Source organism: Lissotriton helveticus, chromosome 7, assembly GCF_964261635.1.
Source record: "Lissotriton helveticus chromosome 7, aLisHel1.1, whole genome shotgun sequence".
Lineage (NCBI taxonomy): Eukaryota > Metazoa > Chordata > Amphibia > Caudata > Salamandridae > Lissotriton > Lissotriton helveticus.
Window position 1 is genome coordinate 1,151,943,906 of NC_136068.1, and position 24,170 is coordinate 1,151,968,075.

The window sequence follows — 24,170 nt, forward strand, 5'->3', positions numbered from 1 at the left end:
TTAGTGGGCTGTTGCAGGATAGCACGGGTCATACCATACCCTTTGACTGGCCCGAATACATCTTGCACCACTTTAAGAGGTCCGCCAAAGAAAAGGTTCTTGGATCTGGGGCTCGTGGTAGCAAAAGTCTCCTCACAAAGAGGTGGAAGGCGCACTACCCGCCGCACATACGAGCATGGAGTTCCTCATTTCAGGCATGGGCTAGGACAGAAGGGACTGCCATCCATAGAGAGGAAACTTTGGGGTTGAGGAAGGAACCTATAGCGGCCCACTTGTACTGACGGGATAGCCTAGTCCCACTTTCCCCTACCCTACTTGGGCGCGGGTGCAACTACACTAATACGTATATGACTGAAGAGCATATAAGGGGTCCCGGGGGCGAGGGGTGGGGGGCAAAGGTGAGAGGGGAGGGAGTTTTACATGTACAAATGGTTTGAGCTGCCACAGTTATTTTTCCTTTGTTTTGTAAAGTAAAATGGCTGTTTCATTGATCAAGCTGAACGATCATCATTGGACTACACAAGTGACTGGGAGGTTGACACACCGCTTTTCTACTGCAATTTAAAAACGGAATCAGAACTGGCAGAATGCAATACAGCTAGCTCCTGAGTGAGCGTTCCTTGTCTTATACGCAATGAGGTTTAAACGCACGTTAACCCAATGTGGCCATGTGCCCATGTATTGATTAGCACGTTCCACACGACTGCAAACTTCTGTTTAGATTGCCTGTTATTATTGAGTGTAATCTTAAAAGAATAAAAACAGATCTATAAAAAGTGAACGCAGAGACGGTTCAACCGCATTATGGTGGAAGAAAAAAGAATAAACAAATATTATAACTCTGCCATTAGTGTCTGCCTCTATCTGGTGAAGAAATGTAAGGATTTGAAAGGCAATATATATATATTGTGTGAGTAAGGTCGTAGCTGATGGTGTTTTTCCAATTTGGCGTCACGTATATGCCCATCTAGAATTGAAAAATAGGGAACGGTGGCTGCTGAGGTCTGGAAGACCTGAAATAAAGATTATGGATTCTGCACCGAACTGTAGCCTGTGCTCCATTTCTGGGTAAAACTATCAAGACAAAGGAGGAGTGCTGTATATATATATATATATATATATTACCTACTGGTGGTTGCCAGTAGGTTGTTATAATTAGGACCTAGTTTCCATAGGAAATTCACAACATTCTATTTGGAATAACTTTGGCGCCGATTGACGAATCTTCGTGAAATTCTCCAAGAAGATGGCCTGTTCAGTTATGCTCCTTTCTTGAAAGGTGGTGATTCATGAAGCAGGGGCCGAGAAAAAAGGGGGGGTCACAAAACATGTTTTCCCCATGCAATTTTCCATGGGAACAAGGCTACAGCCCGAACTGCTGAACGAATTACACCAAATTTGGCAAAAAGGTAGAGTTTGGTCCGTAGATTGTGCTTTGTGTTAAATGGTGTAAATCCATTCAGTAGTTCCTGAGAAAATCATAGATATATATCCAAAGTTGTACCGTACGCGTCTGTCAACACTGCAAAACCAAGAAGTGTTGGCAGCCATCTTGTGCCTCGGTTGTACCGAGGCACAAGAAAACAGAAAAAGAAACGAGAAAAACGTGAAAAGGGGGCAGGGTAGAAACACCCTGACCCCCTAGGCCCACAAGGACCCCCAAGGCCCCCCCAAAAATTCTTTCTTTTGTTGAAAAAACCGCGGGATACGCTTTTGGTACGCGTACCTGCCGATACTTGATGTGACGGATTTCACCACTCTGCAAAGGCACCCCCTGGCGTGTTTGCAGAGGGGGAACTAATTCCCCTTGAATACTGGGGTCCCTGGGTGCCAACTAGCCCACCAGGAACCTCCAGTATGTACCAGGGGGCTGCGTTGCAGAGAGGTGTAATGAGGCCACGCCCCTTTTTACACCTCTCTGCAATGCAGCCCCCTGGCGCATACTGGAGGTTCCTGGTGGGTTAGTTGGCCCCCAGGGACCCCCAATATGCAAGGGGACTTAATCCCCAACTTAGAATGCGCTACGTTGCAGAGTGTTGTAAAAAGGGGCGTGCCCTCTGAACACCTCTCTACAACGCAGCTCCCTGGAGCATACTGGAGTTACCTGGTGGGCTAGTTGGCTCACAGGCGACCTCAGGATTGAAGAGGAATTAATTCCCCAACCTAAAACGCACCGCAGGGCGTGTTTGCACACATGTCACCTCAGAACCCGCCCCCTTCCTTCACTATTGAGCACAATATTCCTCTAAAATCAGTGGAACTACGAATTCTGATTAACTAACCTGTTATCACAAGAGACGTCAGTGCTGCATCTTTGAGCCCAGTACGGACCCTGAAAAGTAAATCTAAGCGTACTTACCAGTAACTTGTATTTCCTTCCATAGGAATCTATTGTGTCTATTTTTTAATTGTACAAATATTCCTCTAAAATCAGCCGAACTACGAATTCCGATTTACTCACTTGTTGTCAGGAGAGACCTCAGTGCTGCATCTTGTAGCCCACTACTAATCCTGAAAAGTAATTCTAACCATACTTACAGTAACTTGAATTTCCTTCCATAGGCTAACATTGACTGGTATCACTTGGAAATTCTACTAAGTGTGGAGTTTTGGAACTTAAAAAAATTCCTCTAAAATCAGTCGAACTACGAATTTCGATTTACTCACCTGTTAGCAGGAGACACCTCAGTGCTGCATCTTTGAGCTCACTACTGATCCTGAAAGGTAATTCTAACCATACTTACAGTAACTTGAATTTCCTTCCATAGGCTAACATTGACTGGTTTCACTTGGAAATTCTTCTAATGGGGAGTTTTGGAACTTTAAAAAATTCCTTTAAAATCAGTCGAACTACAAATTCTGATTTACTCACCTGTTATCAGGAGAGACCTCAGTGCTGCATCTTTCAGCTCACTACTGTCCCTGAAAAGTAATTTTAACCGTACTTACCAGTAACTTGAATTTCCTTCCATAGGATATCATTGCCTGCTATATAAAATATATATAAATTAAAGAAATATAAAATAAAGAAATAAATATCAATTTCAATATTTTTAAAAACATTTTTTTCAATTTATATTAAAAATATGTAATGTAATTTAAAAAATAAAATATCTAAAAATAAATACTTTAAAACAATGTAGCAAATCAGTATAAAAAATATAACAATTAATACATTTAAAAATTATCATTTACAAAACCTTTGAAATTCACTGAAAAAACCATAGGTTTCAGCCACGTTATAGTTAAGAATTAGCATTTAAAAAACCTTAGAAATTCACTGAAAAAACCATAGGTTTCAGCCACGGTATATTAAGGAATTAGCATTTAAAAAAACTTAGAAATTCACTGAAAAAACCATAGGTTTCACAAATGTTATAGTTAGCTGGACATTTCACTAATACAAAACCATTGAAATTCCCCCGTTATAGTTAGTTCAGCTAACTAAAACTCGCGCGCCCGCAATGCACTGCTGATGATGTCACATATTACATCACTCATGACATGGTCAGTGATATCACTCATGACATCACTGATGACATCTCAAATGACATCACTGATGACATCACTGATGACATCATCCTTGTGAAAGAGTGGCAGACCTCCTCTCAGCGTAATATAACCTTTCATACACACATTCAAAAATAGAAACTAAAATTTTCAGAAAATTGAGATACCAATACCAGTTACAACAACCTATTCAGTAATTCCACCATCTACATACACATCCACTCATTCACCAACAGTTCTATATAGTAACTCATACATGTACTCACTCATCATATGTACTCATACACCTATACATCCTGTTACACACCGACACTCATCCATAGAGTTACTCACACACATACTCACACATGCAAATAAACTATCAAACATCCATTTATTTTCATATACAGCTATACACACACCACTACACTTACTTTTACAGAAACGTACACATACTCTCTTAAACAATCACTTATAGAAACGCATAGTTATTTATACAGGAACTCTTCCAATCTCTCACTCTCACATATAATCACTTACATACATCAGTACTCACATATATTAGATTAAAACAGATGTAGTTACTTATAGAGACACTATTGAGACAGTTATTCACTCACTAACACACCCATACACACACTCATCCACCCATACAGTCCTGCACACATGCTGTCTTCAAAACACATACAAACGGTGAGTCACTCATTCATGCATCTATGCGCTAAGTAATACCCCCACCAAACCATACAGACACTCATACTGATACTCAAAAAAACAACTAATAACCCATATACACACTCATGTAGCTACTCACCAACCCATGCAGCCACTTATACACAAAGTGAGATACTGATACTGATATTTACATATTTAAACATTACTTGCTAATACATGTATTGACTAAGATACACTTAATAAGTCAGTTATACAATCAATTTTACAAAAGAAACATCCATTTAGACAGTCATTTACCCATTTATTCTTCCATCGACCTTTAGATATACATATCAAAAAAATATTTATTTTTCAGAAAGACACACTTTCACTGGATGATGTCATTTGAGATGTCATCAGTGATGTCATGAGTGATGTCACTGACTATGTCATGAGTGATGTAATATGTGACGTCATCAGTAGTGCATTGCGGGCGCGTGAGTTATAGTTAGCTGAACTAACTATAACGGGAAATTTCAATGGTTTTGTATGAGTGAAATGTCCAGCTAACTATAACATGTGTGAAACCTATTGTTTTTTAAGTGAATTTCTAAGGTTTTTTAAATGCTAATTCCTAACTATAACGTGGATGAAACCTATGTTTTTTTCAGTGAATATATATATATATGTGTGTGTATAAATATATATATTTATTTACAATTATTATTGATATTTAACAAGAGCACGTATCAAATTTTATTTAAAAAATACATACGATCAAAAATAAACTTGCATTGAGAAATTACAAAAAACAAAATAACTTTCTATAAATACATAATAAAACAAATATTAACAATTCTAAATAAACAATAGTGTTGGAAGGTTAAGGAGTAAGATTTACTATTCACTCAGCAACATAAGAAAAAGTAGGAAGAGTGTTAGACTTTGGAGGGAGATTTACTTTTCCTATTCAAATGTAAAAGTGAGTGAAACCTTGAAGGGGTCAAATGTATTATTCACACTTCAATGAGAGCAAATGCAGAGACGTTGTGGAACTTTGGAGGTGTTAGGTTTACTATTCTCATTCCAATGTGAGCAAAAATAGGGAAAGTCTTGGAATTTAGAAATGTACTATTATACTATTCCAATCTGAAAAGTAGGGAAAAGTATTGAACTTTGGTGATTTCAAATTTACTATTTGTGGCAGTTCAAGTCGATACATTCCTCTCTGTAGATGAAGTGGAAGAAGACCAGCAGAACTGCCAATGTTTAAGTTCCTGTATTCATTAGAAGATCCCATCCATCCATTAACCGTTCTCCCTCCAACTGTCTCTTTTCTCCACCCCATCACCTGGGAAACCTGCAGCCAGTGGCATCATAGTGCCCATACTCACAGTTGTGCTAAACAGAGATCAGCAGTAATTAGGCACACTTGCATCATGTTACAATGGTGCTGCTTGCAAGGATGATTGTCTTTGTGCAGGAAGGGACACCTTCCTGCCCAAAAACAATAATTGATAGCATTTTTCTATTTCTATGCATGCTGCAGAATGCAGCACACATAGAAAGAGGAAAAAATAAGGAGAAATAAAAGTGTTTTTCCCAGCTTCCCCGGCACCATTCCCTGCTTTACAAAATGTTGGAAATCTGGGAATGTGTTAGGTTCCATGGATGTTGTGTGGGAACACCCACAGCAACACCTATGGAACGCCCCTTTCACACAGAGTACTGCATGAAAGGGGCCCATATTTACAAGGCCATGAAAAGTCACGCAGGGTGACTTTAGGTGGCCTTGTAAATATGGGCAAGCGCCATTGTACCTCCGGTGCATCAAAAAAGTGTCGCACAGTGGTGCAATGAGCTTGTGAATGAGGCGCTTAATTAGATGTGCAACTTGTATTATACAGATGTCCCTCAACTCATACATCCAATATATGGTCTTTATGTGAGTGTTGATAAAGTTTATGCTAGTAGCATATGCTTTCTGGTGACGTCTGCATTCTATATGTGAACTGGTCTCGCTAACAAGAACTATTATTTTTTTCCAGATCAAAGTTCTCTCCCAGCTGCGTCTCTCTGGCCTTTTCCCTTCTGCATACTGGTGTGGACAGGCCATGGTCGATATTCCACTCTTCTGGCTCCTGCTCGTGATAATGGCTGTCATTCTGAATACTTTTACACTCAGCATTTCACTGACTCTCTCTGGATGGACTGAGCTGGTAATTCAAACTGAGTCATTAACTTAACTTCCTAACTAGTCTCACTTCACAATCACTGTGTATCTGCGTGTATCTGCGAGGAGGCCAAAGAGTGTTATCAATCCATAAAATGTAGTGCCATATGCCTCATTATACTCCTGTGCTTGTCTGACATCCATTAGCTTTTTACCAGTGGTGTGGGAAAAAGCATATTTTTTCTTGTGAAGTTTCATAAACATTTTGTGAAATTACACTTTAGTGTAAAATGTGGTTTGGGTATATCGTGTGTTGCTTTTTTCATTCTATTACACACCTTGCATACAAAGATCTTAGAAGATACTGGGTGGAGAATGGTTCAAGCAAAAATATCTCTTAATGAGCATAACCAGTCTCCATTTGGTCACTTTTGAGACTTTTTTTAAATCAAAGTTTCATAAGTAATGCAAAATTTCAAGGAATTTCATTTATTTCTAGTAAGGTGGAATTCGTCTGGTGTAATTAAGATTTTGCCCAGGCCTGTTTTAAACCTGCTAATGAAAGGGGTTCCTGCCACTTCATTGACATTATTAATGCAAACTGAGGATTCTTTGCATTTGTTGTAGGCCAAAGGTGATTCATTTACTGGTTCATGCTGCTTCTAATTCTTGGCTAGAAGGCCACCATGAACATTGACTTCCTATATTTGTGCATTACTTTTACACAAAGCTGACAGTTGTGATAGGCCTCTTTCAAGTAGGAAAATATTACCATAACAAATATTCAGTCCTTTGAGACTAATGAGTAAAGCGATACTGTAAGAAATTGGGTTACGGATTGGGGGAGGGGTTGAAATCTCCTCAAGCAGCAACCACAATCCTTGTCAGGGTGAACTCATACGCAAATCCTTAATTAAACTGTGCTTAACCCCCTGGTAGCTTGACACAGAGCAGTCAGGCTTAACTTAGAGGCATTGTATAAAGTATTTGTGCTACACTTCATCAGTAATAAAGTGAAAACACCACGCAAACTTTATCCCACACCAGATTTGAAAAATAGAGTAATTTTTATAAATAAAACTGTAATGTGAGTACCGCCTGCGACAATGCTGAGAATAGAGGATGCCACCACCATGGTGGCGGTGGCATCCTAATTGCCGGTGCAGGACTGCCACAACACTGGCGGCCGGTCCCAGCACCGCTAATGTGGCAGGCGGACGAAAGTCCGCCTGCCATCCTAATCAACTCCTAAGTATGAATTTAGGATATAGGATTGTGTCTGACTGGGACAAGGTCACAAGTACAGGCCGACCACGATGGAGTGCAGGCTGGCTATAGGGACCAAGGTAGGCCCACTGAACAAGAGTACTTTAAAACCTGGCTGCGGAGTTTTGTGAGAATTTGCATCGAACATGTACCGCGTAGCCGGAGCGATGCATCAGTTCTGAGGGGCTGTGTAGCTGTAATGAAGGATCCTGCATCGTTGTCGAGGATCTTATTGATGAGGGTCTTGCAATGTGCAATCTCCGGCTACGAGGATGCATTGTGCAGTCAGGGAGATGCACCGCTTCCGAGGAGCTGCGAGGTTGCGATGCAGAGTCCAGCATCGTCATCGAGGCTGTTGCTGATGAGGGATGCGAGGGTCTGTATTAAGGATGCGTCGCACAGCTGTAGTTTCAATAAGGCAGGGGGCAGAATGCCCTATAGACCACAAGGAATTATATGTGGAGGGGGTAGTGAGCCCCCTGGCAATGGGCTAATGCTCCCCCTACTCCAAATGTCTTTCTGCCCTTGGGGGCAGATTGGAGGTTGTCACCTCCAATCTGCCCCATGGGGGCAGAAAGCCCACTAGACACTAGGGATGATTCCACAAGACTCACATTGACCATCGTTTGATGCTTGCCTGTCACATGCACTAGGCCCAGCCTCATAGGTGAGGTAGCATTTTTATCGGGATAAGTGGGAGAACGTAGGGTGGTAGAACTTTTGTGGATTCCTGCTAAGTCCAGAAGATTACGTCAGAGAAAAACAAGAAAAATTTGCAATTTTAGGGAAAGTGTGAGGTTTGCAGGGCTTTGTGAGTCAGAAATATTTTTGGGATCCACATGAGGCATATCACCCTGTATTCCCCTGGGTGTCTAGTTTTCTGACATTTCTGGTAGGTTCCCCTGGGTGGCCATCGATCCCTTGCCAAAAAACCGCCTCTACCTCCATTGTCAAATCAGATCATTTTTGTGAAAGGAAATGTTGATGTCTCCACATTGTATTTTGGTGGCTTTCCTGTTGCAGGCTCTAGGCCTACCCACACAAGTGATGTACCATTTTTATCAGAAGACTCAGGGGAATGCTGGGTGTAAGGAAGTTTGTGGCTTCCGGGACTTTCCATCACAGAAATGTGAGGAAATTGTGTTTTTCTAGTCAAGGTTTGTGGTTTACAAGGGATTCTGGACAAAACAACCTGTTGAAAGCCACGCAAGTCACCCCATCCTGGATTTCCCTAGTTTTCAAAAATGTACAGGTTTGCTAATATTATTTAGGTGCCGGCTGGGCTAGGGCCCAAAATCCACAACTACCCACTGTGCAAAAAAGGGGCCTGGCCGGCGGTGGCTACCGCCGGCCCGGCGGGGTCGATCCGTCCGCCATCGTAATAGGGCCCTTAGTATTATTTGAAGTATTTTTTCCAAAATTTCCAGTAATGCATTTGTAATGTATAAGACTTGTAGTAATGATAATTTTAAATGTTTATTATTTAAGGCAGCCATTTTTTAAATAAAGTTGTATTTTGTAAGGTATCGGTTTTGTTTTAAATCATAAGGGGTCCCATTAGGATGGTAGGCGGATTATGTCAATTTATTTTTAGCATATTAATAATTGCCAAAATAATTATATTTTTTTTTAGTAAAAAAGAATTATTTGACTGTTTTTAGATTACTTCTTTTTGTGGTTTTGAGGTATATTTATTTAAAGTAGGCTTTTAGCTATTGTTTCTAGATACTCTAATCCTTTAGTTGTTGGGTAGAGTCTTACTTTGAATTGTAAGTGCTCAAACATTTGTTTAGTTTGCTTGGTTAATTTAGGCCTAGTTGAGCTATAGGCTGTTCCATTCGTAGTTGTTGGTAGCTTTGATCTTTTTGGATAGATTGTAATAGTTTATTTAGAGTTGGTGTAGTTCTGCCAGTTGTGACTTGGGAGGCGTTATGCCATCCTTCCACAGCATTGTTAGTTTTGGCTTCTTTGTTTATGGTACTGTTATATACATTCCACCATGGAATGTGATATTTAGGCTGTCTTTTGTGTCCAGATCTGGGTAGCCTTCCCACCCAGGTATCCTCAAAGTAGTCAAGTAGGGGACTTACTTTTTGCTCATTTTGGTGGTAGTAGGGACTTTCAAATAATAAATTGTACTGCTCAGCTACGTCAGTAATTGGTATGTATGCTAGTGCTATTAATATTATTATTTGATATGCAGAGCTGCTATTTCTTGCATATTCTACACTTAGGGGGTCATTAGGATTGTGGAAGGCCCGTCACAGCCAGCCAAGCGGTGGCGGTTCTTCCACAATAGCACAGCCATTTTCCCCCTCCACATTATTATGGCGGATGGGAATCACGCTCAGACTGCAGCAGACGCAAAGACTGTCCGCAACAGGTCCACCAAAAGCAATCTAACAGATTGTCTGGGGGACGGATCAGACAGCCCTAAATGGTGGCAGTGCTTAGTAGACATCGTCCAGCAAATTAGTTTGCTTGGTATTGCAGGCCTTTCCATGGCAGCGATGCCGAGATGGAAAGGCTGGTTGGGATTAATGACGGGGGCTCATTGCAAGCCCCCCTTGTGTTGGGGGTAGGTGAGGGTGCACTTGGGGAGTACCTATGATACCTCCCTGCATTTCCCAGCACTACATGGCAGGCACCACGTAGTGCTGTGAAATGCACAACATGGCATTTTGACACCGCAGCAGGTGCTGTCAGTTAAAATGTTAAAATGCAGGATCCGTCCACCATGGTGGCGGTCGCATCCTGATCGGGTGTGCGGGATCGTCGCATACATGGCGGACAGTCCCGGTTTACACCAGGATGGCGGACGGACTTCAGATGCATGGGTTAAAGTGATAATAGCAACCTTGAATTGCTGTGTGAGGGTAGTTTTTTAGTATTGCTTGTATCATTGACTGCTCAAAGTCAACAATTATTTTTTGGGGGAAATAATTGTTGGTTTCTTGTTTTACTTTGGTTAAAAGTTCAACATAGGTGGTGGTTTGCTTGTTTGGCAATAGAGCATATATAAAGGGGATGTTTGTATGTTGAAAAAGTCCATGTATTGTATATAACTGGTAAAATGGTTTGGGACATGTTTTCAAAATCCCATCCATCATCCATGTTTTACAGTTTTGCAATTTTAGTAAATTAGTGGGAGTCCCAAACATTAATATTCTTTTGTCATATGATTTATTGTCATACGGAAGAAATTGGTTTTCAGTATGTGTAACTTTGAGTTCAGGTGGTATTTATACTTCTGCAAAAGATTTGGGGATAGGTGTGGTAGTAGCAGTAGCTTTTTTAGTTTTTTAGTTCTAGCTAGTGAGGATATTGAGGGCCTTCGGCCAGTTGCGTACTTTTGGACTCTGGAGAGCATGTGTTTAAGGATTTCTGTTGTGGGCTTTTGAGATGCAGTGCTAATTTCTTTTATATTTTTAATAGATTGTCTAACTTCAATTTCAGTTATGTTAGGGGGGTGGTTATGCTCTATAACATATAATGCAGTTGTTTCCGTTGCAGCAGCCCTCCCATACCATTTGTTAAAATAATGTTTGCTACATTTCCAGTTGACCTTGTCCTCTGTTTGCATTTCTTGAGTGTACACATAGCCCATAAAACATAATAATAATTTGCTTTTCTGTGTAGTAGTATATTGGGCCCCTTCAGTCATGGTGATTCTTCAAATGCTAAGAGAAATATATATAAAAATTAATAAAAATATTCCTGTTCTGTTTTATTTTCTAAAAATTAACATTGTCAATGTTATACTTACAATGTTGAATTTGAAGACTTTTTTAAAAGTTGATTCTTTTTCTTTGCTGCTTTATTTTGGTATTTCTTTAGAGATTCCTGTGAAAAAAGAGTAATATTTAACACAAAAGAGGGGCAAGGGTCAAGTCAGTTTATACTCTAACACCCCAGACCCCCAAGAAACTGAAATGTACGCACATAGGGGGTGTATAAAGTGAATTACACATACAAAATATACAAACAGAGAGGACCTCAATAAGGCAAATCGCTCTGTTTGGAAACACTGCCCTCACTCACATACCGGGGTATGTGGCATGCTTCATCATCGGGCCTGCTTGCAATACGTCCTGGTGTAGCCACACACAGGGCGGAGCATTAGGGAGGGGGAAAAAATAATAAATTCCTCTTAACAAGACGTACAACCAGGACAGTTCAACATAGACGACACGTAACACAAATATTGGTGAAAGCCGTGCAAACACCAAGTGACCACAACTGAAAAGTGCGACAAAAGGTGCAGTTTGGAAAGTGATTAAAACTGATTAAGGGTGCCAACCAAAACACAACCTTAATTAAACTTTTCTTGATACCCCTATCAGGATTAAAAAATGAAAAAGGATGGGAAAAAGCCTCAAAGAGATAATTCAGAACCTCAAAGCTTCCCTCCTACCACTGCCAGAGTCAACATGTTTCGACCGCTCTGTGTGTGCCTTAAAAGTCACTCCGATCTTCTTCAGGACCGTCTCATTCAGTGCCACTCTGGGTTCCTCTGTACTTCGGATGATGGTACCCCAAGGATGAGACAGGTCTGCTAGATCCGTGCCCCTCCCGTGTTGTGTGTGGAAACTGCTCCCTCAGATGCAGAAAAACATTCACTGCAGCAATAAAAGAGGAGATAGTACAGCCACCCTATTAGTGTTTGCATGTTCTTTCTATCATTCTCTTGTCTTCATATCTCCTTAGAACCCATTGTCTAATGTTGAGCCAAAATACCGGTTGCATCGTGTGCTCAGAACCCTGCTCATACTTCACTCATCGCTCGCCCGTACATGACCTGATATATGCATGAAACGAGCCCTTACAATTATCCATGTCCTCATATTTTGCGTCATCACTCGTACCTTGCCCCCTCGATGTTCATGAGACCATCATTACGCTACACCCCACTTCTCATATTGTCTAAGTGCCCCCACTCAAAAAGTTTATCTTTTTTGTTGTTCACTTACCGAGTTTATAGATTTTACAAACTCGAACTGGTGTCCGGCAAGAAGGACGCCAAAGAACACAATCTGAAACAATTTAATGTGGGAGGAGATGTTACCTTCAATGCCTCCGCCTCCCGATGCACACCTGAGTTTAAAAACGCTAAGTCTGTATATAGCGTTTTGGTGCCTTCATCGGGTCTATTCAGCCACATGCGCTCTATGCGCTCACCCCCTTGTGCCCCCTCCTTACCGTTCTGTAGGCAAGTCCCTGCTCAATCACCTGCAAACCGTGACACCGCGCAGATGATACGCACGGTGTCTGTCAGATCTTTAAATGTCGGATCCCGGCTAGAGCGTCCCACGTGACCGCGACGTCGTCACGTGATGCGCTATCCCTCCCGCACGTACTCTGTGTCATGGGAAATGTAGTCCTGTTAATATACGCCACCTCACGTTGCTGGTTCAAGACTCCTGTGGCACTGCAAAACAAACCTGATCCACTCTTACTTATGGGGCACGCTGCTCCGTTGGAAAGGCCCCTACATTGTGTCGTGGTGGGATGTTTGTAAAGGAGTGGACCTATAGCTAGAATCCCTAGGTACCACCCCTCTTAAAACTATAGAAACTTACTATGCCAGTACCATTCCCCATATCACTCATGTGACTTCGATGTCATATATATTCCCACTTCTCATGAACTCTTACGGATTATAAATAATGCATATAAATATATATACACGATATTCCATCCCCTGAGGTGTCATGTCCAGAAAGTCCCTCATGGGGTGAAAGTAACCCGGAATTCAAAGGGGAATTAATGTGGAGATACTGGTGTGCCATGGAGATATTCAATCAACAGTGAGGGCTTCTCGTTATTCTAATCGTATTTTACTAGGTGATAGAAGCGACCCGCCATGTTTATTGATAGCAATCTACCGTCTGCTCAATGCCTGCCATGGGATGTCATCATTGAGTCCCACCAAATGGCTCCTCAACCGATACACCCATCTCTGCTCCCGCCGGAGCAAAAGGCTTTGGTCATCTGCTTGGTGTCTGCCTAGTTGGACTTTTTCTATTACGGTCCACTTCAGGTCATCTATAACGTGTCCTTTTTCTTGAAAGTGCGCAGTGAGTCTTGTGTTGGTCTTTCCACACCTTATCGTGCTCCGATGTTCCGTAAATCTCATGCGCACTTTTCTACTTGTCATCCCCACGTACCTTTGTTGGCAGGGGCATGTTATCAAGTAGATCACTCCCTGGGAATTACAGTTGGTATGGGATCTCTGTTCCCAGGGAGTGCGGAGGCCAAGGTCAATGGTTTTAGAATTGCACGTGAGGTGACAAACACTGCATGAGCCGCACTTAGTATGACCAGTCAGTCTTGGTAGACCAGGCAGTGTGTTGGTTTCCCTCACTCCTCCCAGATCCCTGGGTCTAGTGTGTTTGAGGAGATTCTTCAAGTTTTGACTACGCCTGAAGGAGAAGAGCGATGTTTCAATGTTCATACCTCCTGTGTTGAGTATTTTCCAGTTCTGTAGGACCAGACGTTTTATTTGATGTGATGCCGTGTTGAAAGTTGACACAAACACTGGCTTTTTCATCTCAGGTCTAACAGTTTTAGTGAGTAATGACTCCCGATTGGCGTTGAGGGCCCTTTTCTCGGCCTTCTTGATCACTTTCTGCGGGTAACCCCGCTGTTGCAGTTTCAGTGTCAGAAACTCTGAAAAAGAGTAATATTCAGTTCAGGTCATTATTCTTTATTTTGGTTGGTGTACCATAAAAGAACATACACAGATATATACAGACTGTACAAAACAGATAAAAGGCTAAAAATCATGATAAAAACAGTTATAAGTTAAAACAAACATTTGGGTTAAAACAGTGAGAAAGTGAGTCTCTGAGGGGTCAACGTTTCTACTTTAAGAAATGTCATCTGTGCCCACCACATAGAACTTAAAAAACGGGATACAGCATAAACAATTTGGAGATCAGTGTTGTATTTTAGGAGCCTGAATGCTTCTTTGCAGTGTCGTGTACCAAGATTCCTACACAATTGGATCAATCATCTGTGTCTGGTTTTGTGATATCCCGGGCAAAAGAAGAACACATGGAGTTCACTCTTAATTAATTTGTTTAATTGCATTTTTAGCTGGGGGGAGTTGTGGTTACCTAGTACTTCTGTTTGGTATTTAAAAAAAAATGTCAGTTAATTCGAGAGTAATACTTGCCTTATTTGCTAAGTTTTCACTTTATTGTGCAGTTCTTTGAGTTTGTTCAGAATTATCTGTAGAGGAGATATAATTTAAAAAATACATATTAATTATATTATTCATACAAAATTGTTTTGAGAGCATTTTTAGTAGCCGTAGTTTTAAAATGCTATTTTTCTTGCTTTGTGGAGATGTAATCAGAGTTTTCTGTAATGCAGGTCAGTGTAGTGTCTTACTTTTTGGGTTGCAATTTAAAATAGTGTTTAATTTGCGTGTGTTTCTATAGAGTGTTATTAATTGATTTTTCAATCTTATTGGGTTATTTCAACTGTATGTGTATTTCATTGGTTGTTACTATCTGTTTTAATTAATTTGGCAGTTGTTTTCTATATATGGAAAACGCTAATTTAGGGCCAATTAGGATGGCGGCCGGCAAACCATTCCGACCGCCGTGGCAGCGGCAATTCACCGTCCACAGGTATAGCAGGAAATCCGGCGGTCAGATTCTGATGATTTGGCATAAAAATCCGACCGTGGCAGGTGGATTCCTCGGTAGTCCTCCGGCAGCGTGCGAGCTGTTGAAAATCCATCTGGGGCGGTCGGATTTGCTGCGGAAAGGCCAAAAACTGCCGCACAGCCCGCGGATTGACTGCACATCAAATTAGGATACCACTGCGGTGACAGTGGAATGATCTACTGTTCCCGCCCTCCGCGATCGCTATCATTGATGAATGGGAGAGCTGGCAGTAAGGCTGTTGTATTCTGACTGCCGCGGTCGCTCGGGAACAAAAATGGCGGTCAAATCCAAAAAAACACAACAAGGATACCAATTGTGGCCATTCACCTGGCTCTGCCTCCAAAAACTCCTCCCACACACCAATGACACATTCCCATGGCAAGTAAAAAATACAATTCCCAGATGTACCTCCTCAACACACCTGACAGTAATACACCATTTGGACCCACCCACATAGGTGAGTATAAAACCAGCCCCTTCCATGACCACAATCCCTTGCATTACTCCACAACTGAAAGGCCCAACACCACTGTGCAAAAGAGAACAAATTTGCAGACATCACACACTACATACAACCACACACACACCACGCACATACCCACCACCTTCACCCCTGCACCTTAAACTCTTTAGCACATCACACACCATGTCACAACCCAAAATGCCCAAATTCACCGATGATGAGTTGTCAGAGATGGTATATAATCAGAGTAGAACCACATATATTTGGTACCATGGTCCAATAGACGCCATTAGCCACCAGGAATGAAATGTGGGCAAGGATAGTCGACAAGGTCAATGCTGTTGGGACCATCCCTTGCAGCCAGAAGGAGATCCGGAAGAGGTTTATTGACCTCAAGACTAAGTTGAAAGAGAGGAACAACAAGAACAAAAAGCTGGCTCAGATGACTAATGGTGGCCCTCCCTTTCCACCAAGAACAGTCACCAAATGGGAGGAGAAGGTGCTTGCCATACTGCATCCTGAGAGTCTCACAGGAATATCTGGGGAGTGCAGGCTGGTAAGTACCAACAAATGTATACATAACACAGCTATGTCCTGTCTTGCACAACTACAAAGCAATACCTCCATTGACACTCTCCCCAACACATGTCTCACAGAGCCAACATTTACTCCCTCCCATTTACCCCAAAGGTATGTAGCAAACTGTACATGGGGGCATGAGTATGAGCAGCCTGCACTACAACTCCCACCAGGCCCCCATGTGCCACAGCACAGCAGGATGGAGCACTCCCCCCACCCATAACCATGTGTCAGCCATTGCATTGCTCACTACAAACTTACAGGTGGGTAGCCATCTTAACAGTGTGGGGTGTATGTGGGTGTGAATGCTGCACCACAACTCCCACCAGGCCCCATGTCCCACTGTGCTGCAGGATGGAACACTCCCCCCACCCACAACCATGTGACAGCCATTGCATTGCTCACCTTCACCTACCAGGTAGGTAGCCATCTTAACAGTGAGGGGTGTATGTGGGTGTGAATGCAGCACTACAACTCCCACCAGACCCCCATGTCCCACAGCTCTGCAGGATGGAGCACTTCCCCCACCGACAACCATGTGTCAGCCATTGCATTGCTCACTACAAACTTACAGGTAGGTAGTCATCTTAACAGTGAGGGGTGTATGTGGGTGTGAATGCAGCACTACAACTCCCAAAAGGCCCCCTTGTCCCACAGTTGAGCAGGATGGAGCACTGCCCCTCCCCATCAACCATGTGCAGCCATTGCATGTCTCACCTTCATTTAACAGGTAGGTAGCCAAGCTAACAGGTAGGGGTGTTTCTGTACAGGAATACATCACTACAACTCCCACCAGCCCCCCTTGTCCCACAGCTGAGCAGGATGGAGCACTCCCCCTTCCCCTCAACCATGTGTCAGCCATTGCATTGCCACCCTCACCGAACAGGTAGGTAGCCATCTTAACAGGGAGGGGTGTATGTGGGGGTGAATACAGCACTATAATTCCCACCAGGCTCCCATATCCCACAGCTCAGCAGGATTGTACACCCCCACACCCAGAATCATGTTGCAGAACTTCCCCTCAACTTGGTCACAGAACAGGTAGGTAGACAGTGCATGCTCCCTGTGATTCCTCTCATAAAACATGGAGCCATACGGCCACACCAGCCCTCACATGTCACCCAACTCGGCATACATCCAATAGCCACTTCAAGTGTGCAAACAGCTAAGCGTATGTAACTGTCACAGAAATTTAACTCCTAACCAGCAAGTCACATATTGAAGATATCCAGGGCACAAACATTCACAGCACTGAATGCTATGTGTAAGTGCTATGGTGGCAGAGCATGAAGGCCCATATGAACCCAAAACATGCATGGTCAGTTGGTAAGAGAAAGTAAAGTACATGTAATGACAAACGTATGCAGAAGAATACAATGGCATATCCTTGCTCAGATGTAACCTCTTCCATGCAGAGGCAAACTAAAAGAAATTTGCATCAAGTTGCTGTGCTGCAACTTGTTAAAAGACCGCATGTCCTTGTAATCACACTATCTGTATGTGGAACATGGTATCTATATACATGTCACACCGTGGACATGTAATGTAGGTATCTACACATCATGTCATGTGCAGTACCTTGCAGTCTTACAAAGTGATATCAATGTACACTGTTTGGTGGATCACTTGTAACAGCCAAATATCCAACACAAAGCTTGTGGGGTGAAGTTCAATAACCATTTCACCTCTATTCAACAGGAGATCGACAATTGGCGGTTGCACAAGAGAATACCGACCTGCAGACCCAGTCTCCACCCTTCAAACATGGACTCTCGGATGCACTAGTTTCTCGCATGAGGAGTCCGGACCTGGCCCATCTGGAGTGCCAGGGCGCACCACGTCCCAGGCCCCTACTGTCCCCACCACCACCACCAACACCTCAGCAATAACAACTGTGCTGACCCCTGCTCTAATGACTTTTGTGGCCTCAACCACCACCACCGCTACCTGCAACACTCTCCCTTACCCTTTGGTTACAAACCCCATCGCACAATCACAGGAGGGCAGGGAGAGTCAGTGGCTGCATAGAGTTGCACGGTCACAGGTCTGGGATAGCAGGGCAGGTGGGAGGGCAACCGGGAGACAAAATCAAGAGGGCAATGGGACCGAAGCCCTGGCCAACATCACCAGAGTCCTGTGTGCATATCAACAAACCCAGGAACAGGCTATGGAAGATGGCTGTGAGCTCCACCTGCTTCTGAGATCCATGGACAGGTGTATGGGCCAAATCGTGGACCTCTTGGGGCAGCTTGTTGGTGTCCTGAGGGACAGACATGCAGCACCAACTAATAATAATAATAATAATAACATTTGTAGAGCGCCTGGTTACACTAAATCCAGTGTGTCCCCGCGCTATGGTGTGGTTAGTAACAGTTAGGCAGACAGGTCCCTCTCTATATGCCACAGAAGCGGTCTCCCCCCTCTAGCCTGAGGGGAAGAGATGGGTTTTCAATTGTTTCCGAAACATTTGTTCAGAGGTCTCCAGTCGCATTCTTGTTGGGAGTTTGTTCCATTGTTGAGCTGCTTGGACCCGAAAAGAGCGTCCCCCCCATCCGGGCTCTTCCGATCTTGGGGACCTTAACCATCCCTGTCCCAGTAGATCTCAGTTGGCGCACCGGTACATAAGGGTTCAGCAGGTCACGAAGATATTCGGGCCCTTTACCATGCATAATACGGTGACTAATCAGTAAGGTTTTAAAAATCACTCGCTCTTTGATCGGGAGCCAGTGTAATGATTCAAGAGCTTTCTTAGATGGCGCTCTTTTGGGTAACATCAGGACCATCCGGGCAGCCGCATGTTGTTCACTACGGCTCAAAGCGTCTCCAGTGGCCCGCAGGATGAACCCCCCACCACCTCAACTGCGGTAACAGAGAGGGGTGAGCTGCAAGAGGATGAATCCTCAGACCCCACAGAGTCCGTAGCTGGAGCCCCCCCTACAAAACGCAGTAGGGGCCATCTGAGAAACAGCAGTAGACAATCACGTAGCAAAGCACCAGCCACACGCCGCTCAAAGAGACAGCTATGATGGCGCCTCTCTTCACCTTGGTTTGACTTTGTCGACCATCCTTACCCACTCTGCTCATGTATGTGGTGACTACTCTATTGTCTCGTTTACCATCACTGACAACTCATAATTTCACTCCCCACCTTTTTTGGATACATCACTTGTCTTGCACAAACACTCTTTGTAAATAAACACTCATAACGCACTGGTGTGTTTGTGTCAGCTCCATGATTATAACAGTATGTACAATGTTGACTCAGATCCCAATGTACCAGAAGCTCTGATTGTGATGATCATTGAGAGGCTGAAGGGACCTAGAAAGACACAACAAAACAAAATTTACTTGTCAGGTGATGGCATCACAGCCAGTACACAACAACGGTCATTAAGGTACCCAAACCAGCACATATCACACTGCACAACAAGCTCAACATAGACATCATGTAGCTGGTCATGACTGCACTGTGCCACTAACATCAGCCATCAGCACATAGCCAACAACAGGCAGTAGTCAAAAAGCACCTCTATGCCTTTACACTGCCAAATAAGACAGCAGACAATGGCACTGTTGTACAATGTTACTCACACTCAAGCGAAGTAGCGGTTGATGAGCTGTTGGCGTTGGCCGACACCTTCATCCTCTCCACTGTCCTCGTCCCTGGACATGTGTGGGCTTGCAGGGGGCATCTGCTGGGCATCATCGTCCAGGAGCAGGGGTATCTGTTTGCATAAGGCCAGGTTGTGGAGCATGCAGCATGCAACAACTATCTGGCACACTTTTTTGTGAAAGTACATCAGTGCACCTCCGGTCCTGCCCAGGCACCGAAAGCGAGACTTCAGAATCCCAAAAGTACGCTCCACCACACAATGTGTCCTCCCATGTGCCACATTGTAGCAGAATTCACCCTGGGTCCTTGGATTCCGCAGTGGTTTCAGCAACCAAGGCTGGTTGGGGTATGCTAAGTTACCTTGGTATGAGATACAGAGAGTGTTTTACTAATAGAAACAGTAGCTGAGAACTGCATGTCACACATACAGCATCAAAACTTGACTCAGATTACTCACCTACAAGCCAGGCACGATCCGGATGCAGATTTTCTGTCAATTGTGGAACAATGCTGTTACGCATGATGTAGTAGTCATGGGCTGACCCAGAAAATTTGGCACAGACATGGGCGATGATCATATCCGCTTGGCATACCACCTGTCTATTTATGGGATGGAAATGCTTCCTGTTCCTGTAGATGTTTTCACGTGCCTGTGGTGGAACAAGGCCAACATGTGTGCAGTCAATCGCAACAACAACATTAGGGAGGTGGGCAAGGTCATAAAAATCACCCATCGCAACAGGCAAATCAGGTCTTCTGGGAAATTGGATGTAGGTGTCCATGTATGTCATCATAGCGGACAGAACATCACGTAGCACCATGCTGAACATGGGTTGCAACATCCCACCTGCGCTGGACACCATGCACTGGAACAATCCAGTTGCAAAGAAATGCAGGGCCGCCATCACCTTACATGTTGGTGTCAATGGTGTCGGATATGTTCTGCGAGGCCTCAGATGGGGCTCCAACTGAGCACATGGGTCTTGAAGGGTTGGTTGATCCAAACGGAATTTACCTATGATGTCCACATTCTCCATGTCCGCCAGCAATGTGAAAGGATGATGCACATTTGGTCACCTCCTACATAAGAAAATAGGGGACACTTGTCAAATCAATACACCTATGAGATGTGTCAAATATCTTACGTCTTGACTGACACAGCGCCAATGATGACTGGCATGAAACAACAGCTGACAGCACAAGTTAAATGCAGCGACAACTCGATCCAAAGCAGTTGTACATGTGTTCAGTATGTACATACTGAGTACACCCAAAACAGATTCAGACTATGTGAATGTAACATGTCACATTCAGACGTCTTATGTCACCAGCCCTGAGAGTACTTGACACAGCACGTCAGAAACAGCAACACTGCTGCCTTTTACGTTGCTGTTGTACCTGCCACACCTTCTTGTGTGAGTCGGACAAGGCACACATTAACCACACAGTGAGCACAGTGTGTGCATGAAGATCAAGTATAAACATCAGTACAGCCATTTACATAGTGAAATAGGCACATTCATAAGTCAGTCTATCTTTACTGTGTGTTGGTTAGCCATCTCACACATTGACATATTCCCATATTTTATAGTACATCACACAACAGATCCGTCTACATGCACAACAACATAATAAGTGACATGTGAGGGAGTACATGCCAATGCATGTAATCCTGTGCACTGACATGTCAGTGCACAGGATTACAGTGCCAGTGAGTCATATTTCACACTAGCATTGAATTTAACTATCTGTTGGCATGAGCCATTGTAAGTGTCTCGTGTTAAATTATGAGAACTGGCCATTGCCATGAAATGAAATGAAAAGAAATGAAATTTAATTTATAAAGCGCATGGCTGCCCTAGAGCGTCCCAGCGCTAACCTAACTGATAACAGAAAACTCTAAGGATCTGGAATTTTTTAAGGGGTTTTAGGAAAAAGAAAAGTTTTGAGTGATTTTCGGAATTTAAGATAAGAAGATTCATTCTGGATATCCCTGGGGAGAGCGTTCCAGTTTTTTGCCGCATTTACAGAAAAGCGGCAGCCCCCTGTACGGGCCTTCCTCACTCTCGAAACTATAGCAAGGTTATCCCCCTCCGATCGAAGAGCCCGAGTGGGTCTGTAGGGCCGAATCAGGCTTCTCATAGCCGGAGGACCTTTGCCTTGCAGTGTCTTATGGGCGATACAAGATGATTTAAAGGCTATTCGTTCTTGGATGGAAGCCAGTGGAGGGCTCTCAGCAAAGGTTTAGCCGATGCTCTTCTTGGAGCCCCCAAAAGCAAACTGGCTGCAGCCTTCTGCACCCGCTGCAAGGTATTGATTGTAGCTTTTGGTGCTGCCAGGGAGAGGGCATTGCTATAATCCAGTCTGGATAAGATTAATGCCTGGATTAGTAGCTTCCTGGACTGCAAAGGCAGGAGGGGGAGAACCTTCCGTACTGCCCGAAGCAGGCCGAAGCATCCCCCTGCGACTTTCTGGGCATGTGTCCTAAAAGTGAGTTGGGGTTCGAACCATACCCCTAGGCTTTTAATTTTCTCCTTTGGCTGGGGCAGCTCCCCCATACAAGGAGGCCAGTAATCTGTGGGCAAAGATGTAATTTGATGGCCCAGGATCATGATCTCGGTTTTTGCCCCGTTCAATTTGAGCTTTGATCCGGTCATCCAGGAGTAAATTGCAGTTAGGCAAGCCGAGAGACTGTCTGAACATCCCACTTGCTGCGTCAGCGAGACGACTAGTTGTGTGTCGTCTGCGTAGGTGATGGATTTAATCCCAAAAGGGGCTACTACCTCCTCCAGTGGGGCCATGAAAGCATTAAACAGGGTGGGGCTCAGGGACGAGCCCTGGGGAACTCCACACTGGAGGGGAGTAGACTTAGACATGACGCCATTTTCCCAAATCCTAAAGTATCAATTGTTCAAAAAGGACTCCAGCCACCTAAGGGCTGACCCTGTAATGCCCAGTCTAGCAAGATGGTGGACCAATATTTCATGGTCCACCGTATCGAATGCAGCGCTTAGATCCAGGAGGATCAGGGCCACTGATCCTCCTGAGTCTAAGATGCACCCTGCCTCCTCAGCCACCACTATAAGGGCTGTGTCAGTGCCCTGTCCTGGGCGAAAACACGTTTGGGAGTCGCTCAGTAGGACGTTACTTTCTAGGAATCCTGATAGCTGTTGATTCACTATCTTTTCAGCGATTTTGCCAGGCCAGGTAACAGAGAAATCGGGCGGAAGTTAGCTAGATCGGCAGTGTCCAGCCCCGGTTTCTTTAGGAGTGTTTTAATTCTGGCCTGCTTCCAGCTAGGGGGCACTACCCCATTGGTAAATGAGGAGTTTAACAGCTCTGTAGCAAGGGGGGCAATTGTACCTGCGATTTGTTTGAGAATGTACATAGGCGCCGGGTCGGAAGGGGAGCCACTGTTCAGGGAGGATAGGGTTTTACAAAAGACCTCCCTAGAAATGTTTCTAAAAGCATCCAACCGGGGGCCGGTTGTCGAGAGCGGAGAAGTATCAACGCCTGAGATTGTGATAGTCTGTGATAGACTATCAAGAATCCCTTGTATTTTACCCTTAAAGAACTCCGCTAGCTGGTTACACCTTGCTTCGGTATCTTCTAGAGCGATCGTCGGAGAAGGGACTTTAAGAAGTTGCTTGACGATCTTGAATGTTTCCTTTGAGGAGTTGGCCGCAAGTTTAATTTTTTCCTCAAAGAAGGATGCCTTAGTTTTCTGCCGTGCAGCTTTATAAAGTCTCAAGGCAGACTGGTAGGAGGCTTTGCTGCTGTCTGCCCAGTCTCTCCTCCAGATGCGTTCGGACTTTTTACAGGCCTTTCTGAGGTCTCTGAGTTCTGTGGTATACCATGGGGATTTAAAAGTACTGCTTTTTTTAGTCACCATTTTAAGAGGCAGAACCGTATTCAGGGAGCCATTGAGCCAGTTCTGAAAGTTTGTGTCTGCCAAAAGGGCATCTGATTCTGCAGCAGGAACCGTTTGTTCTAGAGTACGTATCAGATCTTCCACCGACAGCTTTGGCCAGGCTCTCTGTAATATACGAGAGCGAGGGGCACTTTTCTCTTCTGAGCAGATTTCCCATGAAAATGGAACCACAAAATGGTCAGACCATGGTAGGGGCAGAGGGGGATTGACTATGAGCTGGTTGTTATTAGAGAAGACCGGATCCAGCAGATGTCCTCTGATATGAGTGGCTTCTTTGTTTAAAAGTTTTAAGTCAAAAGCCATAAGATTTGAGGCCACCTTATCGT

The 24,170-nt window shown here is 43.8% G+C and overlaps 1 protein-coding gene across 1 annotated transcript in view; it reads left to right on the forward strand.

The window, feature by feature from the left end:
- LOC144770056 (ABC-type organic anion transporter ABCA8-like) overlaps window positions 1-24,170 on the forward strand; it is a 2,854,033-nt gene that overhangs the window by 2,132,208 nt on the left and 697,655 nt on the right. Inside the window, exon 24 of the mRNA XM_078654287.1 lies at window positions 6,192-6,362. Coding sequence (XP_078510413.1) covers window positions 6,192-6,362 — 171 coding nt within the window. The remainder of the gene's footprint in view (window positions 1-6,191; window positions 6,363-24,170) is intronic.